Source organism: Dendrobates tinctorius, unplaced genomic scaffold (genome assembly GCF_039654945.1).
Source record: "Dendrobates tinctorius isolate UK_male_01 unplaced genomic scaffold, ASM3965494v1 ptg000079l, whole genome shotgun sequence".
Lineage (NCBI taxonomy): Eukaryota > Metazoa > Chordata > Amphibia > Anura > Dendrobatidae > Dendrobates > Dendrobates tinctorius.
The window spans coordinates 29022332-29046750 of NW_027361747.1; the positions used below are offsets into that span (position 1 = coordinate 29022332).

Genomic DNA, 24419 nt, shown 5'->3' on the forward strand with positions numbered 1-24419 from the left:
CCCTTTAATCACAGCTGCATCTGTGTGGGTGATGCAAGTATTCTCTAATGCCTAAGCCTCCAAATGCTCAAAAAGGGGACACAAATTAATGTTTGTGCATGGGTATCTACTGAAATCTCTTAGTAACGTCTTCTACTTGTACAAAAGACCTCCTAGGATGTGTTTTTATAATTGGCAGAATATTTTTTTTTTATACTTGACAGCAATATCCTTGTAAAAAAAACATACGTTTTAATTTTCATATTATATCATATATTTTAGATCTAGAGATAGAGTTCAAATATAAAAAAAATAAGAAAAACATAATAATACTTTACCTATAAAAGTTCTGACTTCCATCAGAGCGTCTCTGAAAGACTGTCCATCCACCTCCCTCAGACATGTCACAAAATGCAGAATACGAGCTGTCGCTCTGCAGAGGTTTAATTTTATAGAATCCACTTCGTCTGTGTCCATCATTGTAGATCTCTCCACAGTCTGTTGAAAAAGCAAAAAAAAATTTAATATTAACGACTTTAGGGCTATGTTCACACATTGCGAGGGACTGAGTGGTAGATATTGTGCAGGAAGCTAGGTACGTAGTGAACCCTATGGAACAGTTATGGGAAACTTGATTGCTACCCCTCATTATATTCTGGTAACACCTGTACCACCTTTGAGGTGTGAGGGAGATTTGTAGGTCTGCCTCCCACTGCTCCATAGATTTCAGCATAGAGCCGTCTCTAGGTTGATTAAATATAGAATAGAGTTGGGATATAAGGCCATTACCCAGGGGGTCATGTAAACATTTTAACTCGTACGTTGTAGGTTTTATGTTTGGTGAGCCTACTGTTAGGTTTTGCAAAAAGTGGAAAATTTGTTCCAGTCTGAAAGCCTCAGACCTCGGGACTTGGTATTTTGCAACAAACTCTTGTTTTGACATTAGTTTAAAGTGAGTCGATAAATTTTGCAGACTAGTTAATTTATTCTGCTGCCACCACATGTGATTCCGAGACGTAATTCCTGGCGGAAAACATAGGGTTATTAAACAGATTTAAGAGTGGGGAGGGGTGAGATTGTAGTGCGAATTGGAATGTTTGCCCTCCAGAGACGCAGGGAGTGAAAAGTATACGGTGAATGTAAAGCCAGATCCTTCGGTAAGGGTCCTGTGGCCCAGATTAGGCTCTCCAAGGAATAAGGTGCTATCTGTGAGTTTTCTGTTTGTGGCCAGATGGGGGCGTGTTGTTCTGCGTTGACCCCTGCCAGCTGGGCAATCTGGGCCGCCCTGTAATAAAGAGTAAAGTTTGGCAGAGAGACTCCTCCCTGTCTTTTGTGTCTGAACAAAATTTGCTGGGAGATACGGGGCTTTTTATTATTCCAGATAAAACGTGTTATGTGCGAGTTTATCACTTTGAAAGTCATCAGAGGCACTGGAATGGGCAGAGATCGAAAAAAATATAAGAATTGAGGCAAGGTGACCATTTTAATCGAATGGACTCTTCCCAAAAAGGAGAGAGACGGGGAGGACCACTTTGATAAAGATTGCGTTAATTTTTGGAGAAGAGGGGCATAGTTATGCTTGAATAACGTGGATTTGGATAGTGTAAGGTTGATTCCTAGGTAGGTAATATAGTGTTTCGCATGGCAGAAATGGAAGTTCTCTAATATTAAGGTTTGTTCAGTAGGGGAGGTATTAAGGAACATGACTTCTGATTTATCAACGTTGACCTTCAAACCAGAAATTTCCTCAAAGTGTTTAAGTGTATTTATAAGGTTAGGCAGGGGCACACGGGGGTTCGTCAGAGTCAAAAGAAGGTCGTCGGCAAACAGACTGACCTTATATTCATGTTTACCTATCGTTTGGCCTGTGATATCAGGGTGAAGGCGAATCTTTTGCGCCAATGGCTCCATTACCATAGCAAATAGAGCTGGAGACAAGGGGCAACCCTGCCTAGTTACCCTATTAATAACTATTGGTTCCGGAGAAGTCGAGGGTAATTTTAAATATGCTACCAGGTTATTGTAGAGGAGCTTGAGTGAGTTGATTAGTTGCTGCGATATCCCCAATTTGTGTATTATATTAAACATACAGTATATGACCATGAAACGGTATCGAAAGCTTTTTCTATATCTAAAGCAAGTATAGCTAAGGGGGGTCTTACGTTTGTTGGTGTTATGAATAAGGTTTAGGTTTTTGCGGATATTATCTGGGGCCTGCCTTGATGGAATGAATCCAACCTGATCTTTATGGATGAGGCTAGGCAAGCATTTATTAATCCTGTTGGCTATAATGGAGGAAAAGATCTTGAGATCCACGTTCAATAGGGATATTGGCCTGTAATTTTTTGTGAGTAACGGGTCTCTTCCTTGTTTTCGGATAACAGTGATGTGTGCTGTGTAAAATTCCGGCGGCATTGTTTGGCCTGTTAGCATGTTATTGCAATATATTTGAATATGTTTAAGCAGGATGTTTGAGAATTTTTTATAGTATAGTGCGGTCAAACCATCAGGCCCCGAAGCCTTCCCAACTTTTAGATGGCTTATTGTGGATGTGATTTCCTCTTCGGAGATAGGAGAGTGTAATGTGGCCACGTAAGTCGGGGTCAGGGAAGGTAGCGGTACATTAGTTAAAAAGTCCTCCAGCTTGGGCAATGAAAAGTTTGCACTATCAGTGTATAATTTTTGGTAATAATTTCTAAACGTTTTATAGATTTTATTAGGATTAAAAGTAGTTTGGAACAGGGTGGATTTGATTTAAATCTAACTGATTTAAATCACGATTTAAATCACGATTTAAATCACTAGTCAGTAAGGCTTGATTTAAATCAGTGATTTAAATCAAAGTTTCTACCTAAACTAGTTCTTGCTACTTTAACATGCAAGTAGATGAAGATTTTTAGAATCACTTTTTATATTACTTTTTTCTCCCCAGTTTAATGGGTTAATCATTCATATTTGGACACCACTGTTCTGTTGTACTTAGGAAGGAGAAAAATAATCCTGACCTTAATAACAATTTAAATAGATTTATTCAACTGAAACAATAACAACATTACAGCATTAGTTATTTGCTTAAACAAACATCCATGTTTGTTAACTAATTTGGCTAAACAAAATATATATATATTTTAAGAAACTTAGACTGTCAGCCCAGCCGACACATGAAAAACTTAAATACTACTGTCCCTGCTGTCCTCTGTAGCTCACTTGTTGTCATCTTCATCATCATCTTCTTCTTTGTTCCTATTCATAATCTGGAAAAGAAAAACAAGCTTTCCTGCTTTATTGGGTCCCAACCGATTTCTCAATTTAGAATGAATGAGTCCAAAGGAAGAGAATATTCTTTCAACGCCTGCAGAAGAAGCTACTGCTGTTAAAAGTGAAATTATTACTTGAACAGTCTCTAAATCCAAGCGCTTAAGTGACTTCCACCAGTTTACTGGTGTGACCTTCCTTAAAATATCTTCAGCAAACATATATTTCTTGAATGGTTCCCCCTTAGATCTGAAGTTTATTATAGTTGGCATTAAAGATGGATGATTGCTGGATACCCATGTCATAGCTAACTCCTCTTCCTCAGCGCTTAGGTTTTGACCCTGATATTGGATATTGACAATATTTGCCAAAAAATGAGCTGGAGTCAGTGCTTGTCCCATTCGTTTGTTTACTGCTTGTAATTTAATTCTGTCCATGTGTAGTTCTGTTTTTAAGTGTTCACTCAGTTCCTTCCAAATTTCAACAGCATCCGCAATAAAACAGCTATTTTTCTGTATTTTGTTTAAAGCTTGAGAGATGGGTTTCAGGAAGCTCAGCATATGTTCAACATTTCTCTTAAGCCCAATGTTGAGGATTTTGGCCGTGACAGTGCCATCTATTTTATCTCGATTTTCTTCACAAAGTGTCATCAGAATAGGCCAGTTTTTGATATACTGCTCAAAACAGTCCACCACAGAGTTCCATCTAACATCTTGTGGGAGCGTTAGCTTGGTTCCACCCATCCTTTTCAGAGCTGCTGCAGCAAAATGATTATTACGGAAGTATTTAGCAATTTCAGCAACATTAGCCTTTATTTCTGGAACACAAGTCTTTGGCTAAGAGGTGCAGCAAATGAGCACTGCAACCATATGTTATTAGCAGCTTTGTATTCCCTCCCTGCTCTTCTAAATCTCTTCTCATCTTGGATACGTTTGCAGCATTGTCAGTGACCAAACTGCGTACTAGACATTTGAATTTTTGTTCACATGTCGTTATAGCTTTTACTGCCACTTCTTGTAAGTATTCTGCTGTGTGTGCATTTCCTGACGTATCAGTTGTTTGTGCAAGGAAGACTTTACCTTCTTCTGTTGTTATACAAGCACATACAATAGGATCATTGTGGACATTACTCCACCCATCAATACTTAGGTTAACAATTTTACCCTCCAGAGCTGTTGCACATTGCTCCATTTCTCTGTCATACACTTGATCCAGCAGTTTCCCTGCAACATCAGCTCTGCTGGGTGGACTGTATCCTGGTCTCAGTGACTGAACCATATTAATGAAATGTGGGTTCTCAGTCAGACGGAAAGAAGAGTTCGTTGCATAAATAAACTGGGCAATTTTTTCATCAATCAACTCTTTTTCTAATCTGCTAGTTCTTATCACAAACCTATCTATGGTGGTTCCAGGAGGTAAAGGTTTTTTCTTCCTTTTGGTTGATGGTGATATGTGGCTGTGGGTGTCTGATGATGATTCTGCTGCTGCTAATGAAGCACTATCCTGGATGGATAACTCTGAAACTGTAGAACAGGATGATGGTGATCTTGGAGGTGGATAGTTTCCAGAATCCATGAATTCCCCTAAACAAAAAAAGTCAATGCTGTTATTTTATTGTTTATACAATTTCTGCTTATTGTACACAACACATCACTGCCCCTGCCCCAAAAGGAATATTTGTTTTTCTTCATAACTGTACCAAATGACAGTAACATGCAGTAATAATAAGAAATATATTTTTTCTCACACATGACAGTTCAGTCTTTAGAAATAGGATTCAATAAAAATGTTTACCAACCTGAAGATCCTGCCTGTTCAGAAGTGTTTCTTTGGTCATCTTCATCACCGCACTTCTCATGATGTTGCCTCATTCGCGCCACCAGGCCTTGCATCTCTTTGTTGCATCGTTTGCATTTTGCACGCATGCCTGCCTTACCGATAGGCGAAGGAGCTTCATTAAAATATTCCCAAACTGGGTCTTTTTTACGGCCTGCTGCCATTATAAGGAAAGAATGTAATAAACCTCAGATCGTACACACAAACAGATCCAGACTTGTCTGTCTGTGGCTATGCTGCAGTATTGTGCTCAAAGTTTCACTTTCATTTTCTTGTCTGCTTGCCCTTCCTCCTCCTCACACTTAGATTCACATTCTTCTTGTGTTGTGCAGATCTATTCCACTCCAAACAATCAGAAACATATTGTCTAACTTCTTGGACTTGGCACTGAAGGGGTTGATTCTGAATTCATAGGTTTGTAGAACAATAGGATTAAGGTCTTTTTCTCAACTCTGTTCATGTTGTAACATTTTTGCCGTGAAGAAGAGGCTGGGACCTCTGCGGAGTCGAATTCAGTTTTGAGAACTGCGTAAGTAAAGCGAGCGTCTGTGATAATATAGGAGAGAAACTGCCCACTAATCCTACAGAAACCTCTGGAAGAGCATGGCATTGTGAATGTTACACATATACAGCCTTTATTCTACTGAGTTAAACAACTCAGCTTTATCTCATGATGGAAGAACCTTTGGATGGTAAAATATTTTCCTCAAAAAGCAGTTTATTGAAAAAAATCCGATTTAAATAAAAAAAATCCGATTTAAATCAAAAAAATCCGATTTTTTTTGATTTTTTAAAAAAAAACATTGATTTTTATCCACCCTGGTTTGGAACTACTCGTCTTTTATTGAAAAGATGGAGTTTAATCGTTCTGTTTTAATTTTCGAGCAAGCATTCGATCCATTTTATTAGAGAACCGATAAAATGTCGCTTGCGTCCACCTAATTGCTCTTTCTGTGCGGGTCGTTAGCAAAGTGTTTAGTTTTAGATCATAAATTTGCTTAGTTAAGTATAGTGAGGGATGCAACTGGTTGGAAGTTTCTAATTGCTCGGGGCAGCACGGTGGCTCAGTGGTGCTGGGGTCCTGCGTTCGAATCCCTCCAAGGACAACATCTGCAAGGAGTTTGTATGTTCTCCCCGTGTTTGCGTGGGTTTCCTCCGGGTACTCCGGTTTCCTCCCACACTCCAAAGACATACTGAATTTAGATTGTGAGCCCCATTGGGGACAGTGAAAATGTGTGAAAACTGTAAAGCGCTGCGGAATATGTTAGCGCTATATAAAAATAAAGATTATTATTATTATTATTAATTTATAGAGTTCGTTCTCGAGAGTCAATTGCTCCTGGAGATGATCTCTCTTTTTTTGGGATGCTATCCTAATTAACACACCAGTGACGTATTTTTTATGAGCCATCCACACACTACCCATTGAAGTGCCAGGAGTGATATTAGAGAGGAAAAAGGCATTGAGCTCCCGTTCGACCAATAGTCGAGTCTGAGGATCGTACAGTAAGGATTCATTCAATCTCCATGTGTATAGATGCATAAATTGTCAAAAATCACATCAAATAGTAATACTTATCAGAACAATGTCTCAGCATTTTGAATGTTCGATGAAACTGTTCCAGCACATTCGCCAGTAGCGGTCTTAAGAGATAGACTAGTTGTTGTGCTGCAGTTTATTGGGTCTGGTACGGCAAACTTCTATCCATTCTCTGCGAGGCCTGTCTTTGCGGTAAGGCCCCAGAGTCTGGGATCGAGATGCCAGCTTTTTCTAGTGCTTTTCTACCCTCTCCACAATTTCTTGGAGAGTAGGTGGAATTATTATGCGAGAAGATTAGAGCATGTGGGAATCCCCACCTGTATTTGATATTTGCTTTAATTAAGGCCATTGTTACGTCTTTCACGGCCTTTCTCCTCATTAGAGTCGCCGGGCAGATGTCAGGGAATAAGGAAACAGTGTCTGGAAAGCCTGGTAATTTGGTCAGTCTGCGAGCAAGGGATAATATCAGGTCTCTGGATTCTTCATGATGCATTTTGAGGACAACATCCCTTGGAGAGGCGTCAGGTTTGGGACCTCCCAGGGCCCTGTGGTTATTTTTAAAGAACTAGGGTCTGCCTGAGGTAAAAGGGTGCGGAGGAGGTGCGAGGCAACTTCCATTAGGTTGGAATTACTTTCCGGAAGTCCTTTAATTCTGATGTTACCTCGGCGCAAGCGGTTCTCCAAGTCTTCACACTTGAGCTCCAGAAACTCGAGTCTAGCATCTTATTCTTGTAGTTGTTCACTATTATGTTCAGTGGCATCAGCAGCGTCATCCATTCTTTTCTCCAAATCATTAGTCCTTCAGACAATGTCTTGAATTTGTTGTGTGAAATTATCCACAGCAGATGATAACTCGGCTCTGAACGTTTCTGAATGGTGGCCAGGAGATCCTCCATTGTCATTGGGATCATGTTTGTTGAGGTGGCCAGATCAGTTTGCTGTGATCTTTGAGGGGAGCCCTTGGAGCCCAGTGAAGATGATTTTGATGCCAACATAGTGTGACTTGTTGGTTTTGTACGTTGAGACAATAGTTGTGTGATTGATCGAGTATTGATCTCTGAAGAAGTAGATTTTTGGGGGCGCATTGCTCAGAGACCTCCTGCGTTCTGAAAGTCAGCGCATGACAATTACTTATAGGAGAGCGCGCATATTTGTGCCCGTGGCGACAGACCTAGTGTTCCATTATCATAGTCCACCTGGAACGTCCATGCCCTCCGAGTTGGATTTTATTAAGATATGGAGTAAACGTTATAGGACATAGTATGTCTCTAATGCAGCTCTGTTGTAATACCCTGTGAGAAGCATGGGGGAATCGTAGATGAAGGCAGGTATATCTCGCCCAGATACCTTTCCTATGTGGCCTAGTCTGGTCAGTATCTCACCTGATGACTAATAGGCAGAGGGAGGCGGGTATAAAAGGATGCCAGGTGGTGTGTTAGTTGCTCAGCCTGGGGAACACAGAGAGCATGTCTATGTGAGCGACACTTGTGAGTGAAAGCAGTGCTCATGGTAACCGTGGTTTGGCTGGACGGGAGAAGCCCTCCAGTTGGTAGTTAGATCGGACCCTGTTTAGTTAGTGCCGGACAGGCAAGGTTTTTGTTTTATGCTTTATTTTTCTGTATGTTTTGCTTTCACCTGAAATAAACCTGACTCAGTGTCAGTTATGTCCGGATCCCGGCTGTGCATCTGAGTTTCATGCTAAACCCACGTGGCCTTTGACCCCAGCAAAGGCGATCCCGGAGCGTTTTATCACAACCCCTTTAATATTTCAGAAATGTGGGGACGGGCGAGCCAGAAAATCAAAGCGACAGAAGATATTGCCAGTCCATCCGTGTTGGATTTTAGCAGAATATGGGGTAGATCTTGTAAGACACAATATGTCTCTATTGTGGCTCTGTTGCAGACTCAATGAACTGTGTACCCCTTTAATATTTTAGGAGTGAGGGGGTGGGAGGCCCAGCATATCCAGCCAGCAGAAGATATTGTGGCACAAAAAAGGAAAGAGTTAATAAGGGTAATAGTGCCAGTTGGCCAGTAGATGGAGCCCCTGTCAGTGCAATGTGAGGCAGCTGCCGAGAAATATCTCTCACTGTGCCTGTTAAACAGCTTATGTATACAGTTGTGGCCAAAAGTATTGACACCCCTGCAATTCTGTCAGATAATACTCAGTTTCTTCCTGAAAATGATTGCAAACACAAATTCTTTGGTATTATTATCTTCATTTAATTTGTCTTAAATGAAAAAACACAAAAGAGAATGAAGCAAAAAGCAAAACATTGATCATTTCACACAAAACTCCAAAAATGGGCCAGACAAAAGTATTGGCACCCTCAGCCTAATACTTGGTTGCACAACCTTTAGCCAAAATAACTGTGACCAACCGCTTCCGGTAACCATCAATGAGTTTCTTACAATGCTCTGCTGGAATTTTAGACCATTCTTCTTTGGCAAACTGCTCCAGGTCCCTGATATTTGAAGGGTGCCTTCTCCAAACTGCCATTTTTAGATCTCTCCACAGGTGTTCTATGGGATTCAGGTCTGGACTCATTGCTGGCCACCTTAGAAGTCTCCAGTGCTTTCTCTCAAACCATTTTCTAGTGCTTTTTGAAGTGTGTTTTGGGTCATTGTCCTGCTGGAAGACCCATGACCTCTGAGGGAGACCCAGCTTTCTCACATTGGGCCCTACATTATGCTGCAAAATTTGTTGGTAGTCTTCAGACTTCATAATGCCATGGACACGGTCAAGCAGTCCAGTGCCAGAGGCAGCAAAGCAACTCCAAAACATCAGGGAACCTCCGCCATGTTTGACTGTAGGGACCGTGTTCTTTTCTTTGAATGCCTCTTTTTTTCTCCTGTAAACTGTATGATAATGCCTTTGCCCAAAAAGCTCTACTTTTGTCTCATCTGACCAGAGAACATTCTTCCAAAATGTTTTAGGCTTTTTCAGGTAAGTTTTGGCAAACTCCAGCCTGGCTTTTTTATGTCTCAAGGTAAGAAGTGGGGTCTTCCTGGGTCTCCTACCATACAGTCCCTTTTCATTCAGACGCCGACGGATAGTACGGGTTGACACTGTTGTACCATCGGACTGCAGGGCAGCTTGAACTTGTTTGGATGTTAGTCCAGGTTCTTTATCCAACATCCGCACAATCTTGCGTTGAAATCTCTTGTCAATTTTTCTTTTCCGTCCACATCTAGGGAGGTTAGCCACAGTGCCATGGGCTTTAAACTTCTTGATGACACTGCGCACGGTAGACACAGAAACATTCAGGTCTTTGGAGATGGACTTGTAGCCTTGAGATTGCTCATGCTTCCTCACAATTTGGTTTCTCAAGTCCTCAGACAGTTCTTTGGTCTTCTTTCTTTTCTCCATGCTCAATGTGGTACACACAAGGACACAGGACAGCGGTTGAATCAACTTTAATCCATGTCAACTGGCTGCAAGTGTGATTTAGTTATTGCCAACACCTGTTAGGTGCCACAGGTAAGTTACAGGTGCTGTTAATTACACAAATTAGAGAAGCATCACATGATTTTTCGAACAGTGCCAATACTTTTGTCCACCCTCTTTTTTATGTTTGGTGTGAAATTATATCCAATTTGGCTTTAGGACAATTCTTTTTGTGCTTTTTTCATTTAAGACAAATTAAATGAAGATAATAATAACAAAGAATTTGTGTTTGCAATCATTTTCAGGAAGAAACTGAGTATTATCTGACAGAATTGCAGGGGTGTCAATACTTTTGGCCACAACTGTATATAGTCCATGTGTTCTAGATCTTCTCAAACAGCTGTAGTCACACTTATTGTTGCCTCAAGAAAAGGGCCTTTATATGGGGAAGCAGGTGTCCAATAGTGTGTCACCAGTCTGTTTTGCAGAAGCTCCTTTTGGTGTCTGGCCCACCAGCTTCCCTGGGCACGGTTCCCTCTCCCTCAGCCTCCTGGATATTTGTATGAACTCTGGTCTAGACGCCTGCCACTTGTGCACTGATAATCCTCCTGTCACCACAGGGGGAGGGGTGAAGCGTCCTACTGCTCACCTCCGCTGTCTCTCCTCCTGCAGTCCAGGTTTCCCCCACTCCAGCAGACACTGAGTATTTTGACAACGGGTATTGTTTCCACAGTCAGCATTGCATCAGGATTTGATGCAGGTAAATCTGCACCAAATCTGCACCTGAGGTCACTGGCAGGTCACCTGCGTTTTTGATGCTTTTTAACATGCGGATTTGTATACTTTTTTGTAAGCTAAATAAAGATATATTATTTAACAAAAAAAATATATTTGTGATGTCATTTCTTGTCCAACCTCCTCTTTAACATTTGTCCAACCCATACACATTACACACAGATAGATAGATAGATATGGGATAGATAGATAGATAGTTAGGTCCATATATATTTGGATAGAGACAACATTTTTCTAATTTTGGTTCTAGACATTACCACAATGAATTTTAAACAAAACAATTCAGATGCAGATGAAGTTCAGAGTTTCAGCTTTCATTTGAGGGTATCCACATTAAAATTGCATGAAGGGTTTAGGAGTTTCAGCTCCTTAACATGTGCCACCCTGTTTTTAAAGGGATCAAAAGTAATTGGACAGATTAAATAGTTGTAAATAAAATGTTCATTTCTAGTACTTGGTTGAAAACCCTTTGTTGGCAATGACTGCCTGAAATCTTGAACTCATGGACATCACCAGACGCTGTGTTTCCTCCTTTTTGATGCTCTGCCAGGCCTTCACTGCGGTGGTTTTCAGTTGCTGTTTGTTTGTGGGCCTTTCTGTCTGAAGTTTAGTATTTAACAAGTGAAATGCATGCTCAATTGGGTTGAGATCAGGTGACTGACTTGGCCATTCAAGAATATTCCACTTCTTTGCTTTAATAAACTCCTGGGTTGCTTTGGCTTTATGTTTAGGGTCGTTGTCCATCTGTAGTATGAAACGACGACCAATCAATTTGGCTGCATTTGGCTGGATCTGAGCACACAGTATGGCTCTGAATACCTCAGAATTCATTTGGCTGCGTCTGTCCTGTGTCACATCATCTATAAACACTAGTGACCCAGTGCCACTGGCATCCATGCATGCCCAAGCCATCACACTGCCTCCGCCGTGTTTTACAGATGATGTAGTATGCTTTGGATCATGAGCTGTACCACACCTTCACCATACTTTTCTCTTTCCATCATTCTGGTAGAGGTTGATCTTGGTATCATCTGTCCAAAGAATGTTCTTCCAGAACTGTGCTGGGTTTTTTAGATGTTTTTTAGCAAAGTCCAGTCTAGCCTTTTGATTCTTGATGCTTATGAGTGGCTTGCACCGTGCAGTGAGCCCTCTGTATTTATTTTCATGCAGTCTTCTCCTTATGGTAGATTTGGATATTGATACGCCTACCTCCTGGAGAGTGTTGTTCACTTGGTTGGCTGTTGCGAAGGGGTTTCTCTTCACCATGGAGATTATTCTGCGATCATCCACCACTGTTGTCTTCCGTGGGCGCCCAGGTCTTTTTGCATTGATGAGTTCACCAGTGCTTTCTTTCTCTCTTTCTCAGGATGTACCAAACTGTAGATTTTGCCACTCCTAATGTAGCAATTTCTCGGATGGGTTTTTTCTGTTTTTTCAGCTTAAGGATGGCTTGTTTCACCTGCATGGAGAGCTCCTTTGACCGCTTGTTTCCTTCACAGCAAAACCTTCCAAATGCAAGCACCACACCTCAAATCAACTCCAGGCCTTTTATCTGCTTGAGAATGATATAATGAAGGGATAGCCCACACCTGTCCATGAAATAGCCTTGTAGTCAATTGTCCAATTACTTTTGGTCCCTTTAAAAACAGGGTGGCACATGTTAAGGAGCTGAAACTCCTAAACCCTTCATCCAATTTTAATGTGGATACCCTCAAATGACAGCTGAAAGTTTGAACTTCAACTGCATCTGAATTGTTTTGTTTAAAATTCATTGTGGTAATGTCTAGAAACAAAGTTAGAAAAATGTTGTCTCTGTCCAAATATATATGGACCTAACTGTAGATATATCTAGAGATCTATTTATAGATCTACCTAGGTAGAGATCTATCTATCGATCTATCTAGACATACATCTATGTATCTATAGATATATCTATCTGGCTATTAAAATAGGGTGGCCCCCCAAAAAAGAATGACGTGGGTTCCTGCGTAATTTTCTGCGCCAGAGAAGGGAAGCCAAAGGCCGGGGGCCAATATTTGTAGCCTGGGAAGGGGGTAATACCCATGGATCTTCCCAGGCTATGAATATCAGCCCGCAGCTGTCTGCGTAGCCTTTTCTGACTATTAAAATAGGGGGACCCCCCAAAAAATGATTTGGGTAATAGCCAGAAAGGCTACGCAGACAGCTGCAGGCTGATATTCATAGCCTAGAGAGGGTCCATGGATATTGGACTCCCCCTGGCTACAAACACCAGCCTGCAGCCGCCCCAAAAATGGCGTATCTCTAAGATGTGCCAATTCCGGTGATTAGCCTCTCTCTTCCCACTGCTATGCAGCGGTGGCACATGGGGTAATACGGGGTTAATGTCACCTTTGATTGTAAGGTGACATTAAGCCCGGTTAATAATGGAGAGGTGTCAATAAGATACTATTAGTATTCCTATAGTTAAAGGGTTAAAAAAAAACAAAGCCAGAAAAAAAGTATTTTAATGAAATAAAATCCTACAATTTTCCATTTTTTTAATTGCATGCCCAAAGCGAAGCCATCGATCACCCGATAAAAAACAAAAAAACAAACCAATTCCCTGATCCGATGTAGTCCTAATAACGATTGTCCCACGATGACATGACATCCAGATACAGCAGAGCTATGTTCAAAATAGCTGACAAGTGCCAGGAAAGATGTGGGCTCAGCGCCGAAGACCACATCAAAGGGAGAGATTCCGACTTGGGTGTACTATTACTCCCAACGTCGGAAAGGGGTTAATATAATGTGTATGGGGCCATTACTGGGAGTTTTATAAATGACTAGTTCAAAGAAAAAGAGGTGTAGATGTCAATTATAGGAGGTAGAACTCCCGCTCTTATTTTTAAGTACACAAAGAGCACTCACAAATAATGCAATAAGTACGGCACATGACAGATAAGGCCAGTGATTGGCTTCAATGGTCACATGCCAATACGACACAACATTGCTGGCAGCTAGAAAAATAAGACTGGGTGGGGACTACCCCCTGAACATCTGCATCATAAAGGAATTTGTCAGCAGGTTTTTGCTATGTAATCTGAGGGCAGTAAGAGTTAGGGGGCTAAGACACTGATTTCAGAGATACCGTATTTTTCGGACCACAAGACGCACTTTTTTCTCAAAAACTTTTTGAGGAAAATGGGGGTGCGTCATAGTCGGAATATACTTTAAAAATACTGTGGCGGCGGTCTCGGTCCGATGCTGCAGGGCGATGCAGCCTCCCTTCCTAGGCTGGTATAGCGGTCATGCTTTTTGGTGCGCGGTGGTGCTCTGTGGTGTGGGGGGCTCCACTGGCATTTTCTGAAAGCCCAGAGGCCCACACAGATCCATTGCTGCGAAGCGGTGGCCTCCAGGAAAATGGCCGCCGGGAGCGTTGCATGCTCAGATTGAGATCTTGGCACCGAGATCTTGTCTTGAGATCTCGGGATGAGATCTGAATATGAGCATGCGCCGCCCCCAGCAGCCATATTCCCAGAGGCCACTGCATCGTAGCAGATTGAGATCTCGGCATCAAAGTCTCATCCTGAGATCTTGGGTTGCCGAGATCTCAATCTGAGCATGCACCGCCCCCTGCGGCCATTTTTCCGGAGGTCACCGCATCGCAGCATTGGATCTGCGGGGGCCTCCGGGCTTTCACAAAATACTGGCGGAGTCCCGCATGTATACTCAGAGCATCACAGAGCATCCGCACCACTGTGCCACACAGAGCATCAAAAAGCATCTGCACCACCGTGCCGCACAGAGTATCATAGACCATCCACACCACTGTGCTGCACAGAGCATCACAGAGCGTCCGCACCACAGTGCCACACAGAGCATCAGCACCACTGTGTCAAAGAGCATCACAGAAAATCCACACCACAGAGCATCACCGCTGCACCTGTCGCAAAATGCCGGCACAGCACCGCCGCACCTCAGAGCACCACCACCGCACCTCTTGCAAAATGCCGACAGAGCCCTGCCGCACCACCGTCGAACCTGTTGCAAAATATCGGCACAGCCACCGGGAACCCGAGAGCACCACCGCCGCACCAGCCTGGGATGGGATTTACTGGAGGCCAGGGCACCAGCCTGGACCACCGAACAACTCATGTGACCACTTCTCCACCTGTGCTGATTCCCCCCCCAGTAAGCGGACTTTATGACGGAACCCCATTTGACACATTATTATTTTCCCTATTTTCCTTCTGAAAATTTGGGGTGCGTCTTATGGTTCTGTGCGTCTTATAGTCCGAAAAATATGGTATGTCATTTATTAGGCTGTGTGCTGTTGTTTCAATACAATGAGTGTTTTATCAGCAGGTGCTTATCACTGCCCGGACTGGTGCCCTTGTGAGACCTGGTCCAACCAGGCATCCAACAATAACAGCTTACTGTCAATATATATTGTACACAGAGAGCTGTTAATGAGGGGTGCGGACGGGGACAGCTTTTGAGCTCTGCTACAGGCAACATCTAAAAACTCTGATAGTGTCACAACTGCTGCACCCAGTAAACTAAATGACACATTGCTGGATTCAGAGTGTCTTTCTCTACATTATGCTGCTCTCAGATAAGGTAGCAAAAACCTTGTGAAAAATTCACTTTATACTCTCAGATAATTTTCTGGTGATGTTATTACACCATAAAGGGAGATTGGAGCTTTAAGGCACTGACCAAACTGGACAGCCGCAGCCCATATGGTGTATTATTACACATGCACATAATAGAGAGGAGTCAGCAAAAAGATGTAGGACTGAACATTACATTTTTTTTCTTTATGGGAATAAATGAGATTCTGACCTGCGTATGTTCTTTTCTCTACGAGGTCGATTACTGCCATGTCATCTCCTCGATCCATGAACTGGAGCTCCTTTTCTTGTAAGAGATTCTCAATTTTTATTTGTTGTAATTTGGTTTGGTGCTCGAGGAGCCTCAGTTGGGCCTTCATTCTCAGCTGTTCTCGAAGACACTCTTCCAAGGCCTTAAAATCACAAAAGGTGTCCGGTGTACATACAAAATGTTTATACAAAGAAGAAGATAAGAAAAAACGAATAATTCTTTAAAGAGAGGTTGAAGGCTTGTAGAGGAAGTCTGACAGTAAGCTTATAAAAATTAGCGCAATTCCGTATGATCCAGCAAAATAAATTCTTTTTCTGTGTGTTAGAGGAGCTGAGACCTCCAGAATCGTCAGTGTACAGATGTGCTGGGAAATACCTGATATACATAAGAAATATGTTGGAGAAATTGCTTACCGTTTTACCTTGCAGACAAGATTCCTATATTAAGGTTTAGTATTTTAAGAATAATATATTCTTTAAAAAATATGGGTGAAATTATGGGAACTCAAAGAATATTTTGAATGAAACCAAACAAATTGCATTTTTACACAAAAATCTTTTTTTTGCTCTTTGTCTCTATAACTGATGAAAGGCATGACCAGTGGGTTAGTGATCCGCACAGCATCAAAAAATGAAAATGACATTTTTACAACTGCATATTTTTATTATAATCTTGGTATTTAAAAAAATAAATTCCACTGTCTCCACAACAAAATACAGCATATCAGTCTCTGACACTGCATATTGAATTGCTTGATGAGAACAGAGGAGACGAAATTTTAACTCTTTGGGTGCCATTGCGAACCACTGTCACATTTTTGTAAGACAAATAAGGGTGGACAGAGACATGCTGTCAAATATAGCAGTGGACTGTCGATATTTTAGGGCTATTTTGCAGCTGGTAATCCAGGGACTCTTGAAAACCTTTGACTTTATCAATTTCACCAGTCAAAAGATGTTGGCCTTAGTGTATGTGCACACGACGTCTCTTTGACACCGGTGGACCCGTTGCGTTTTTGAAACAGAGGATGCTTCAGGAAAAGCTAACATTGTTTTTCCCGAAGTGTTTTCTTCTGCATCATTTTGGTTATTTTTGCGGCAGTTTTTTTTCTATAAACTAACTATCGGTTTCCAAGCAGACACTGCCTGAAGAATGGTCAAAGCCTGAAGTGTGTAGCACAGCCGGGTAGGCTAGCATTAAATCCTAGTTATGCAGACTATGATTAGCACACCTGGATAACTGTGCATATAAACAGACTAGGTGTTTATCTACAAAAGTCTGCCGGGGAGGCTGAGCAGACTGGATATGTACTGAAGTGGAAGAGAAAGAAACCAGAATCTCTTTGAGAACAGTCTGCACAGGCCTAGTGCATCAAACTCTAAGATTCATTGATTACTATGGCTGTTATGGCTATAACAGTTTTTGTTTGACTTAACTGGGGCTAGCTCAGCCGTGTCTGAACTAGTCAGGGTCTATACTGTTTAGTTAGCACCTGGCCAAGGCTAGGGATTTATGTTTATGGGTCACGCTCAGACTGGTGGGCGTGAGCCAGGGGGTTGTGGCCCCACTGTGCCACAAACCAGACTACTCTGGAAGGGGCGTGACTAAGGCCTGTTTCACATTTCCGTTTGTTGCCATCAGTCAAAATCCGCCGTTTTTTTTCCCATTGACTTGCATTAGCGGCGGATTTTGATGGATGGTCATCCGTTGGATCCGTTTTTTGACGGATCCGCCAAAATTTTGGCGTCCGCTGACTTCAGTTGATGGACAATTAAACGTTTTTGCCAGCGTCAAAATAGCGGATAGCAACAGATCCGCTGCTATCCGCCATTCGTTATAATGGTCGCCTATGGGCCGCTTTTTGACACTGAGCATGCCCGAAAGAATTTCCTTGCCAGAAATTTAACCCCAAAAATCTCTCTCTCTCGGCTCGTGTTCCTTTAAATTTCCCCCACTAGCTGATAATGCGGATCCGTAAAAAAACCAGATCCGGTGGCCTCCGTTTGTGCCACAACGGAAACGGATCCGTTTTTTCACATTCTGGCGGATTTACACTGACGTCAAAAAACGGAAATAGGAAAAAGGCCTAAGATAGCTGCCTTGGTTTACACTGGAGCCTCTGATGGTGAGGTCTGGCTTGTGAGGCAGGCAGCTGCCAGGTGCCACTCCAGGGTGGTGTCTGGCTGTGGCTGCTGATCCCACTGGGGAACAGGAACACTAGGACAGGTGCGGGCGACAGGTACGACTGGCAGAAGAGCACAGCTGATACTTGGACGAGTAGGCAGGCACGGCTGAGACACAGGGCAGGCAGGCACAGCTGAGACACAGGGCAGGCAGGCACGGCTGAGACACAGGGCAGGCAGGCACAGCTGAGAAACAGGGCAGGCAGGCACGGCTGAGACACAGGGCAGGCAGGCACGGCTGAGACACAGGGCAGGCAGGAGTGGTGTATGGAATAGGTAGAGTCCTGTTCACACAGCAGGTACTGGCAGGAAGGAATGGTGTATGAAGAAACAGGTAGAGACCTGTTCACACAGTAGGTGCAGGTACAAGTAGAAGCTGGGCACAGGCAGAACCGCAGCAGTATGGAGCAGGCAGAGCCGCAAGAGTGCGGAGCACAGGCAGAGTCACAAGAGTACTGAGCACTCAAAGCCGCAAGAGTGCGGAACATAAGTAGAGCTTCAAGAGTACGGAGCAGGCAGAGCCGCAAGAGTGCGGAGCATAAGCAGAGCTGCAAGAGTGCGGAACACAGGCAGACGGAGAGGACACAAGGATAGACACAGCAGGGAAAGTAGCCACAGACGAGGAGACCAAGAGACAGAGGTAGGACTGAGTACACACAAGTTAATAGTACTAGACAAGGTACAGGAACAAAGACACAAGAACCAGGATATTCTGCCTCCTGGAGGCAAGGACAAGTATGAGGCAAGGTGAGGAGCAATAGCACAGAGACCAGGATATTCTGCCTCCTGGAGGGCAGACGGAGAGGTACAAGGAAAGGTAGAAACAAAGACACAGAGACTAGGATATTCTGCCTCCTAGAGGGCGGAGAGACATGTATAAGGCAAAGCTAGGAATCAAGTCTTCAGAGAAAGCGAAACACAGAACAAGACCTGGCGACTCAGTAGCAAGACACTAACTGAGGTAACACATTGCACATGCAAGTTCCACTGGATGGAGCTGCCCTAAATAGTAGAGGCCTCTTGGTAATTGGCCAGGGACACATTAGACAGGTGCACCTTGATTGCATAAGAACCATAAAGTTCTGGCACCACCCCCTTATGCGCACAGCCGGAAAGCATGCAAAGAGCAGGCAGGAAGCAAGAGGCACACAGCATAAAGCCGGCAGCAGACAGAACACACAGCAAGGCCTTGAGCAGTGAGTAAGTTGGCGTGTGGGGGATGGGAGGCCATGCAGTGATGCCGGCAGGGTTATTACATTATGCTTTTGTAGTTTTGGTGCTCTGCAACCTGTGGAAAGCAATAAAAACTGCAAGTGTTTGGCTCAAAACTACATTGCCAGTGTGAACACTATGTAAGTCCTATCCTAATGCCTACCAGAGCAAGTGAATCCCTACAAGTGGTAAAAAGAAGCTCAGAAACATTAAACATATACATGGCAAGTCGTTTTTATACTGCAGTGCTTTGTTCATTCTTTTTTAGCATTTTGTAAGCGCTTCTTCAGGCAGATTCTACCTGAGAAAGACATTGCGTTTACATCAGATGAAGGGATGAAATGTGTGTTGGGGTCTGAAGTGAATTTCAATATTGTGACACGTTCTATTTTTACTTTTGGGTATGTCTTACTATAATACATCTTTTATTTCCTTTCTATTGATTCAATTTAATTTATTACATTGCACCATTTGTGTGCTTTATATTGCAGCAATTTCTCTAAATCTAACTTTCTGAACTGCATTATAATTAACTTTGTGGATAAACATTAAAATATTTATTGTCTATATACATTTGTTTGATTCTTGATTATTGTGAAGTAACATTTTATATGACGTTCATCTTCAAGTAGGCACCTAAATTTTCTCTACTCAACACTTTTTAGGGAAAAAAAAGGAGCCAAATGTGGTTTATCCGCGCTGTTGGCAGGCAATGAAGATCGAGATGGAAGTATAATAAACGATTTTTTATTCCAGGTTTTTCAGTCTAAGTCATTCCAGACTTCTTCCTCAGGACACAAACAGTACTGAGCACTTTATGATAGATGCCATACAAACAACTCAGTATCTATAAGAAGCCAGTAGTCCATCAGTAACCTTGCTGTTAGGCTTAGCCCTCTTGGCTCTAAGCATAACAAGAAGGAAAGCAGGGGTACCATTATTGGCTCATGAAGAGATCCCATGTCTATATTGCCTTTTGGGCATATAAATATCATAGAAGAGGATTCTCTACACAGAGGCATATCCAAATGGTCCCATTCTTGTGGGCTTGAGTCGTACTTGCATTACGTGGATGGACATTCATCAGGACATGCAGAGTAAGTAGATGGCTGTCTGCAGCTGTGCGAGAAATGCAACTTCCTAAAAACAACAAAAATTGTGTTTTGTGTGACATAACTCTCTGATTTAAGGGCATAAAAATTAAAGGTTTGAAAAGTGCAAAATTTAAAATTTTCTACAAATTTTCATTTTTTTCGAAATAAACGCAAGTCATACTGAAGAAATGAAATTTTACTGCTATCATGAACTAAAGTGTGCAATGAAAAAACTATCTCTGAATCAGTGGGATCCATTGAAGCGTTGCAGTTATTATGTCAGAATTCTAAAATTTGGCTTGGTCAGGAAGGTGAAAACAGACTCGGGTGAAGGGGTTAAGCATACCAGTATATTGAAGAAAAACATTTTTAAGCTAATTCTGTGATTTACACTATCCTTTATTAATAACAGACAGCACAAAAATATTTACATTTTTTAAATGTTCTTCTTAAAACCAGAAGTTTTCAGGAATACACAACAGATGTGCTCATGGTAAAAAGCCAGAAACACAGACAGAGAATGAGGTAGAACATAGATCCTCTGTGTAAACAAAAAAACCTTAACCCCTTTACCCCCAAGGGTAGTTTGCACGTTAATGACCAGGCCAATTTTTACAATTCTGACCACTGTCTCTTTATGAGGTTATAACTCTGGAAAACTTCAACGGATGTTGGTGATTCTGAGTTTGTTTTTTCGTGACATCTTGTACGTCACGTTAGTGGTAACATTTCTTCAATATATGTATGTGTAAAAAACGGAAATTTTCCAAAAATTTGGAAAATCTTGCAATTTTCAAACATTGAATTTTTATGCCCTTAAAACAGAGAAATACGTCACACAAAATGGTTAATAAATAACATTTCCCACATGTCTACTTTACATCAGCACAATTTTGGAAACAATTTTTTTTTGTTAGGAAGTTATAAGGATTAAACGTTGCCCAGCGATTTCTCATTTTAACAACAAAATTTACAAAACCATTTTTATTAGGGACCACCTAACATTTGAAGTCACTTTGAGGGGTCTATATGGCAGAATATACCCAAAAGTGGCACCATTCTAAAAACTGCACCTCTCAAGGTGCTCAAAACTACATTCAAGAAGTTTATTAACCCTTCAGGTGCTTCACAGGAACTGAAGCAACGTGGAAGGAAAAAATGAAAATGTAACTTTTTAGACAAAAAAAATGATCTTTTACGATTTTTTTTTATTTTCACAAGGCTAAAAGAGAAAATGGACAGCTAAAGTTGTTGTCCAATTTGTTCTGAGTACGCTGATATCCCTTACTGTATGTGTGGGGGAACCGGGGGAACCACTGTTTGGGCGCACGGCAGAGCTCGGAAGGGAAGGAGCGCCATTTGACTTTTTCAAACCAAAATTGGCTGGAATTGAGATCGGACGTCATGTCGCGTTTGGAGAGCCCCTGATGTACCTTAACAGTGGAAACTCCCCACAAGTGGCCCCATTTTGGAAACTAGACCCCCCAAGAAACTTATCTAGATGTGTGGTAAGCACTTTGACCCCCAACTGTTTTACTAAAGTTTATAACGCCCGGGCGTGAAAATAAAAAATCAGAAATGCTCTCCACTAACCTCCTTTTTGTTTAATCCCAAACTACCAGACAGCTTTAGGGGGAACTTGATTAAGTTGTGGTTTGATAAGCGACATTTTTGTTTTGCTGATATAGTTGATAGTCACTCTAGATCCTTGTTACCGTTTGATAAGATACAATCGGGCTTCGACTTACCTTCAAACTCTTTCGATCGGTATTTACAAATTAGGCATTATATGCAGTCTCTTTACTCTTCCTTAGTAGTCTCCAAACCAACCCGCTTTGAGAGACTCTGCAGGGCAGGAGTATCGACCAAGGGTCTTATATCTAATATCTATAGGATTTTATTAGACCCGTATCCGGAGGAGTCTCCAAGAAACTCCTATATGGACAGGTGGGAGGGTTTCTTGGGGGAATCTCTTTCTCCGGGTGTGTGGCAGGGGTCTGGAGGAGGGCAACTAAGACTTCCACTTGTTATACGTATAAGGAAAACCAGTTTAAATTACTTATGTTTTGGTATCATACTCCTTCGTTATTGCATAAATTTAATCCTAATATATCTGGGCAATGTTGGAGATGCGGTTCTGATGATGGAGACCTAACCCATATTTTTTGGACTTGTTCAATTATACAAGGGTTTTGGAGTAGGGTCAAAACTTTAATCTTCGAAGTTACGGGTCTTCATATTCCATTAGACCCTAAATTCTACTTGCTCAATATCCCCCCATTGCAGATTGGAAGTAGGATTCGGCAGATTCTTTTACATCTGACCACAGCCGCAAGATGTTTAATAGCAAGGAAGTGGAGGCTGGCTTATCCTCCGTCACTTAACGAGTTGCATTCCCGCATACAGGACATACGAAGTATGGAACATCTCACTGCTTTAATAAATAATACGTTTGAAAGTTTTGAAGCAACGTGGAATCTGTGGGATGTATACTGGGCTCGGAAGGCTTAGTATCGATATTTACTCAGCAAAATGTGCCATCTTTCCCTGGGATCTTTCCTCCTTCCCTCCCTCGTGTTTCACTGTCTTGTCAATTATATTTGTCTCTATTATGTTTAACTGTTTTGCATTGAATGATTACATGCATTGTATCTTGATGTGTTATCATTCTGTAAATTTCTATTGGAAAATCAATAAATATCCAGTTATATAAAAAAAAATTAAAAAATCATATTTTTTTTTTTACAAACATGATCTTTTAGTCCCCAATTTTTTATTTTCACAAGGATAAATGGAGAAATTGGACCCCAAAAGTTGTTGTACAATTTTTTCTGAATACGCTGTTACCCCATATGTGGGGGGAAATACTGTTTGGGCACACGGCAGAGTTCGGAAGGGAAGGAGCAACGTCTAACTTTTTCAAACCAAAATTGGCTGGAATTGAGATTGGACGCCTTGTCGCGTTTGGAGAGCTCCTGATCTGCCTAAACAGTGGAAACCCCCCACAAGTGACCCCATTTTGGAAACTAGACCCCCAAAGGAACTTATCTAGTTGTGTGGTGAGCACTTTGACCCTCTAAGTGTTTCACTAAAGTTTATAACACCCGGGCATGAAAAAAAAAAAAAAGATAATTTTTCCACAAACATGATCTTTTAGTCCCCATTTTTTTATTTTCCCAAGGATACCAGGAGAAATTGGACCCAAAAAGTTATCCAATTTTTCCTGAGTATGCTGATACCCCATATGTACAAGAAAACTACTACAGTTGTGGTCAAAAGTATTGACACCCCTGCAATTTTGTCAGATAATACTCTGTTTCTTCCTGAAAATTATTGCAAACACAAATTCTTTGTTATTATTATCTTCATTTAATTTGTCTTAAATGAAAAAACACAAAAAGAATTGTCCTAAAGCCAAATTGGATATAATTCCACACCAAACATAAAAAAGAGGGTGGACAAAAGTATTGGCACTGTTCAAAAAATCATGTGATGCTTCTCTAATTTGTGTAATTAACAGCACCTGTAACTTGCCTGTGGCACCTAACAGGTGTTGGCAATAACTAAATCACACTTGCAGCCAGTTGACATGGATTAAAGTTGACTCAACCTCTGTCCTGTGTCCTTGTGTGTACCACATTGAGCATGGAGAAAAGAAAGAAGACCAAAGAACTGTCTGAGGACATGAGAAACCAAATTGTGAGGAAGCATGAGCAATCTCAAGGCTACAAGTCCATCTCCAAAGACCTGAATGTTCCTGTGTCTACCGTGCGCATTGTCATCAAGAAGTTTAAGGCCCATGGCACTGTGGCTAACTTCCCTAGATGTGGATGGAAAAGAAAAATTGACAAGAGATTTCAACGCAAGATTGTGCGGATGTTGGATAAAGAACCTCGACTAACATCCAAACAAGTTCAAGCTGCCCTGCAGTCCGAGGGTACAACAGTGTCAACCCGTACTATCCGTCGGCGTCTGAATGAAAAGGGACTGTATGGTAGGAGACCCAGGAAGACCCCACTTCTTACCCCGAGATATAAAAAAGCCAGGCTGGAGTTTGCCAAAACTTACCTGAAAAAGCCTAAAACGTTTTGGAAGAATGTTCTCTGGTCAGATGAGACAAAAGTAGAGCTTTTTGGGCAAATGCATCAACATAGAGTTTACAGGAGAAAAAAAGAGGCATTCAAAGAAAAAAACACGGTCCCTACATTCAAACATGGCGGAGGTTCCCTGATGTTTTGGGGTTGCTTTGCTGCCTCTGGCACTGGACTGCTTGACCGTGTGCATGGCAT

The 24419-nt window shown here is 41.9% G+C and overlaps 1 protein-coding gene across 8 annotated transcripts in view; it reads right to left on the reverse strand.

Annotated features, from left to right (window-relative positions):
• Positions 1 to 24419, reverse strand: part of FGL1 (fibrinogen like 1) — a 170934-nt gene that overhangs the window by 52045 nt on the left and 94470 nt on the right. For all 8 annotated transcript variants that reach the window (XM_073583647.1, XM_073583646.1, XM_073583651.1 and 5 more), the window contains 2 exons: positions 15603 to 15783; positions 318 to 477 (listed from right to left, as the gene is read on the reverse strand). In XM_073583647.1, coding sequence (XP_073439748.1) covers positions 318 to 477; positions 15603 to 15783 — 341 coding nt within the window. The remainder of the gene's footprint in view (positions 1 to 317; positions 478 to 15602; positions 15784 to 24419) is intronic.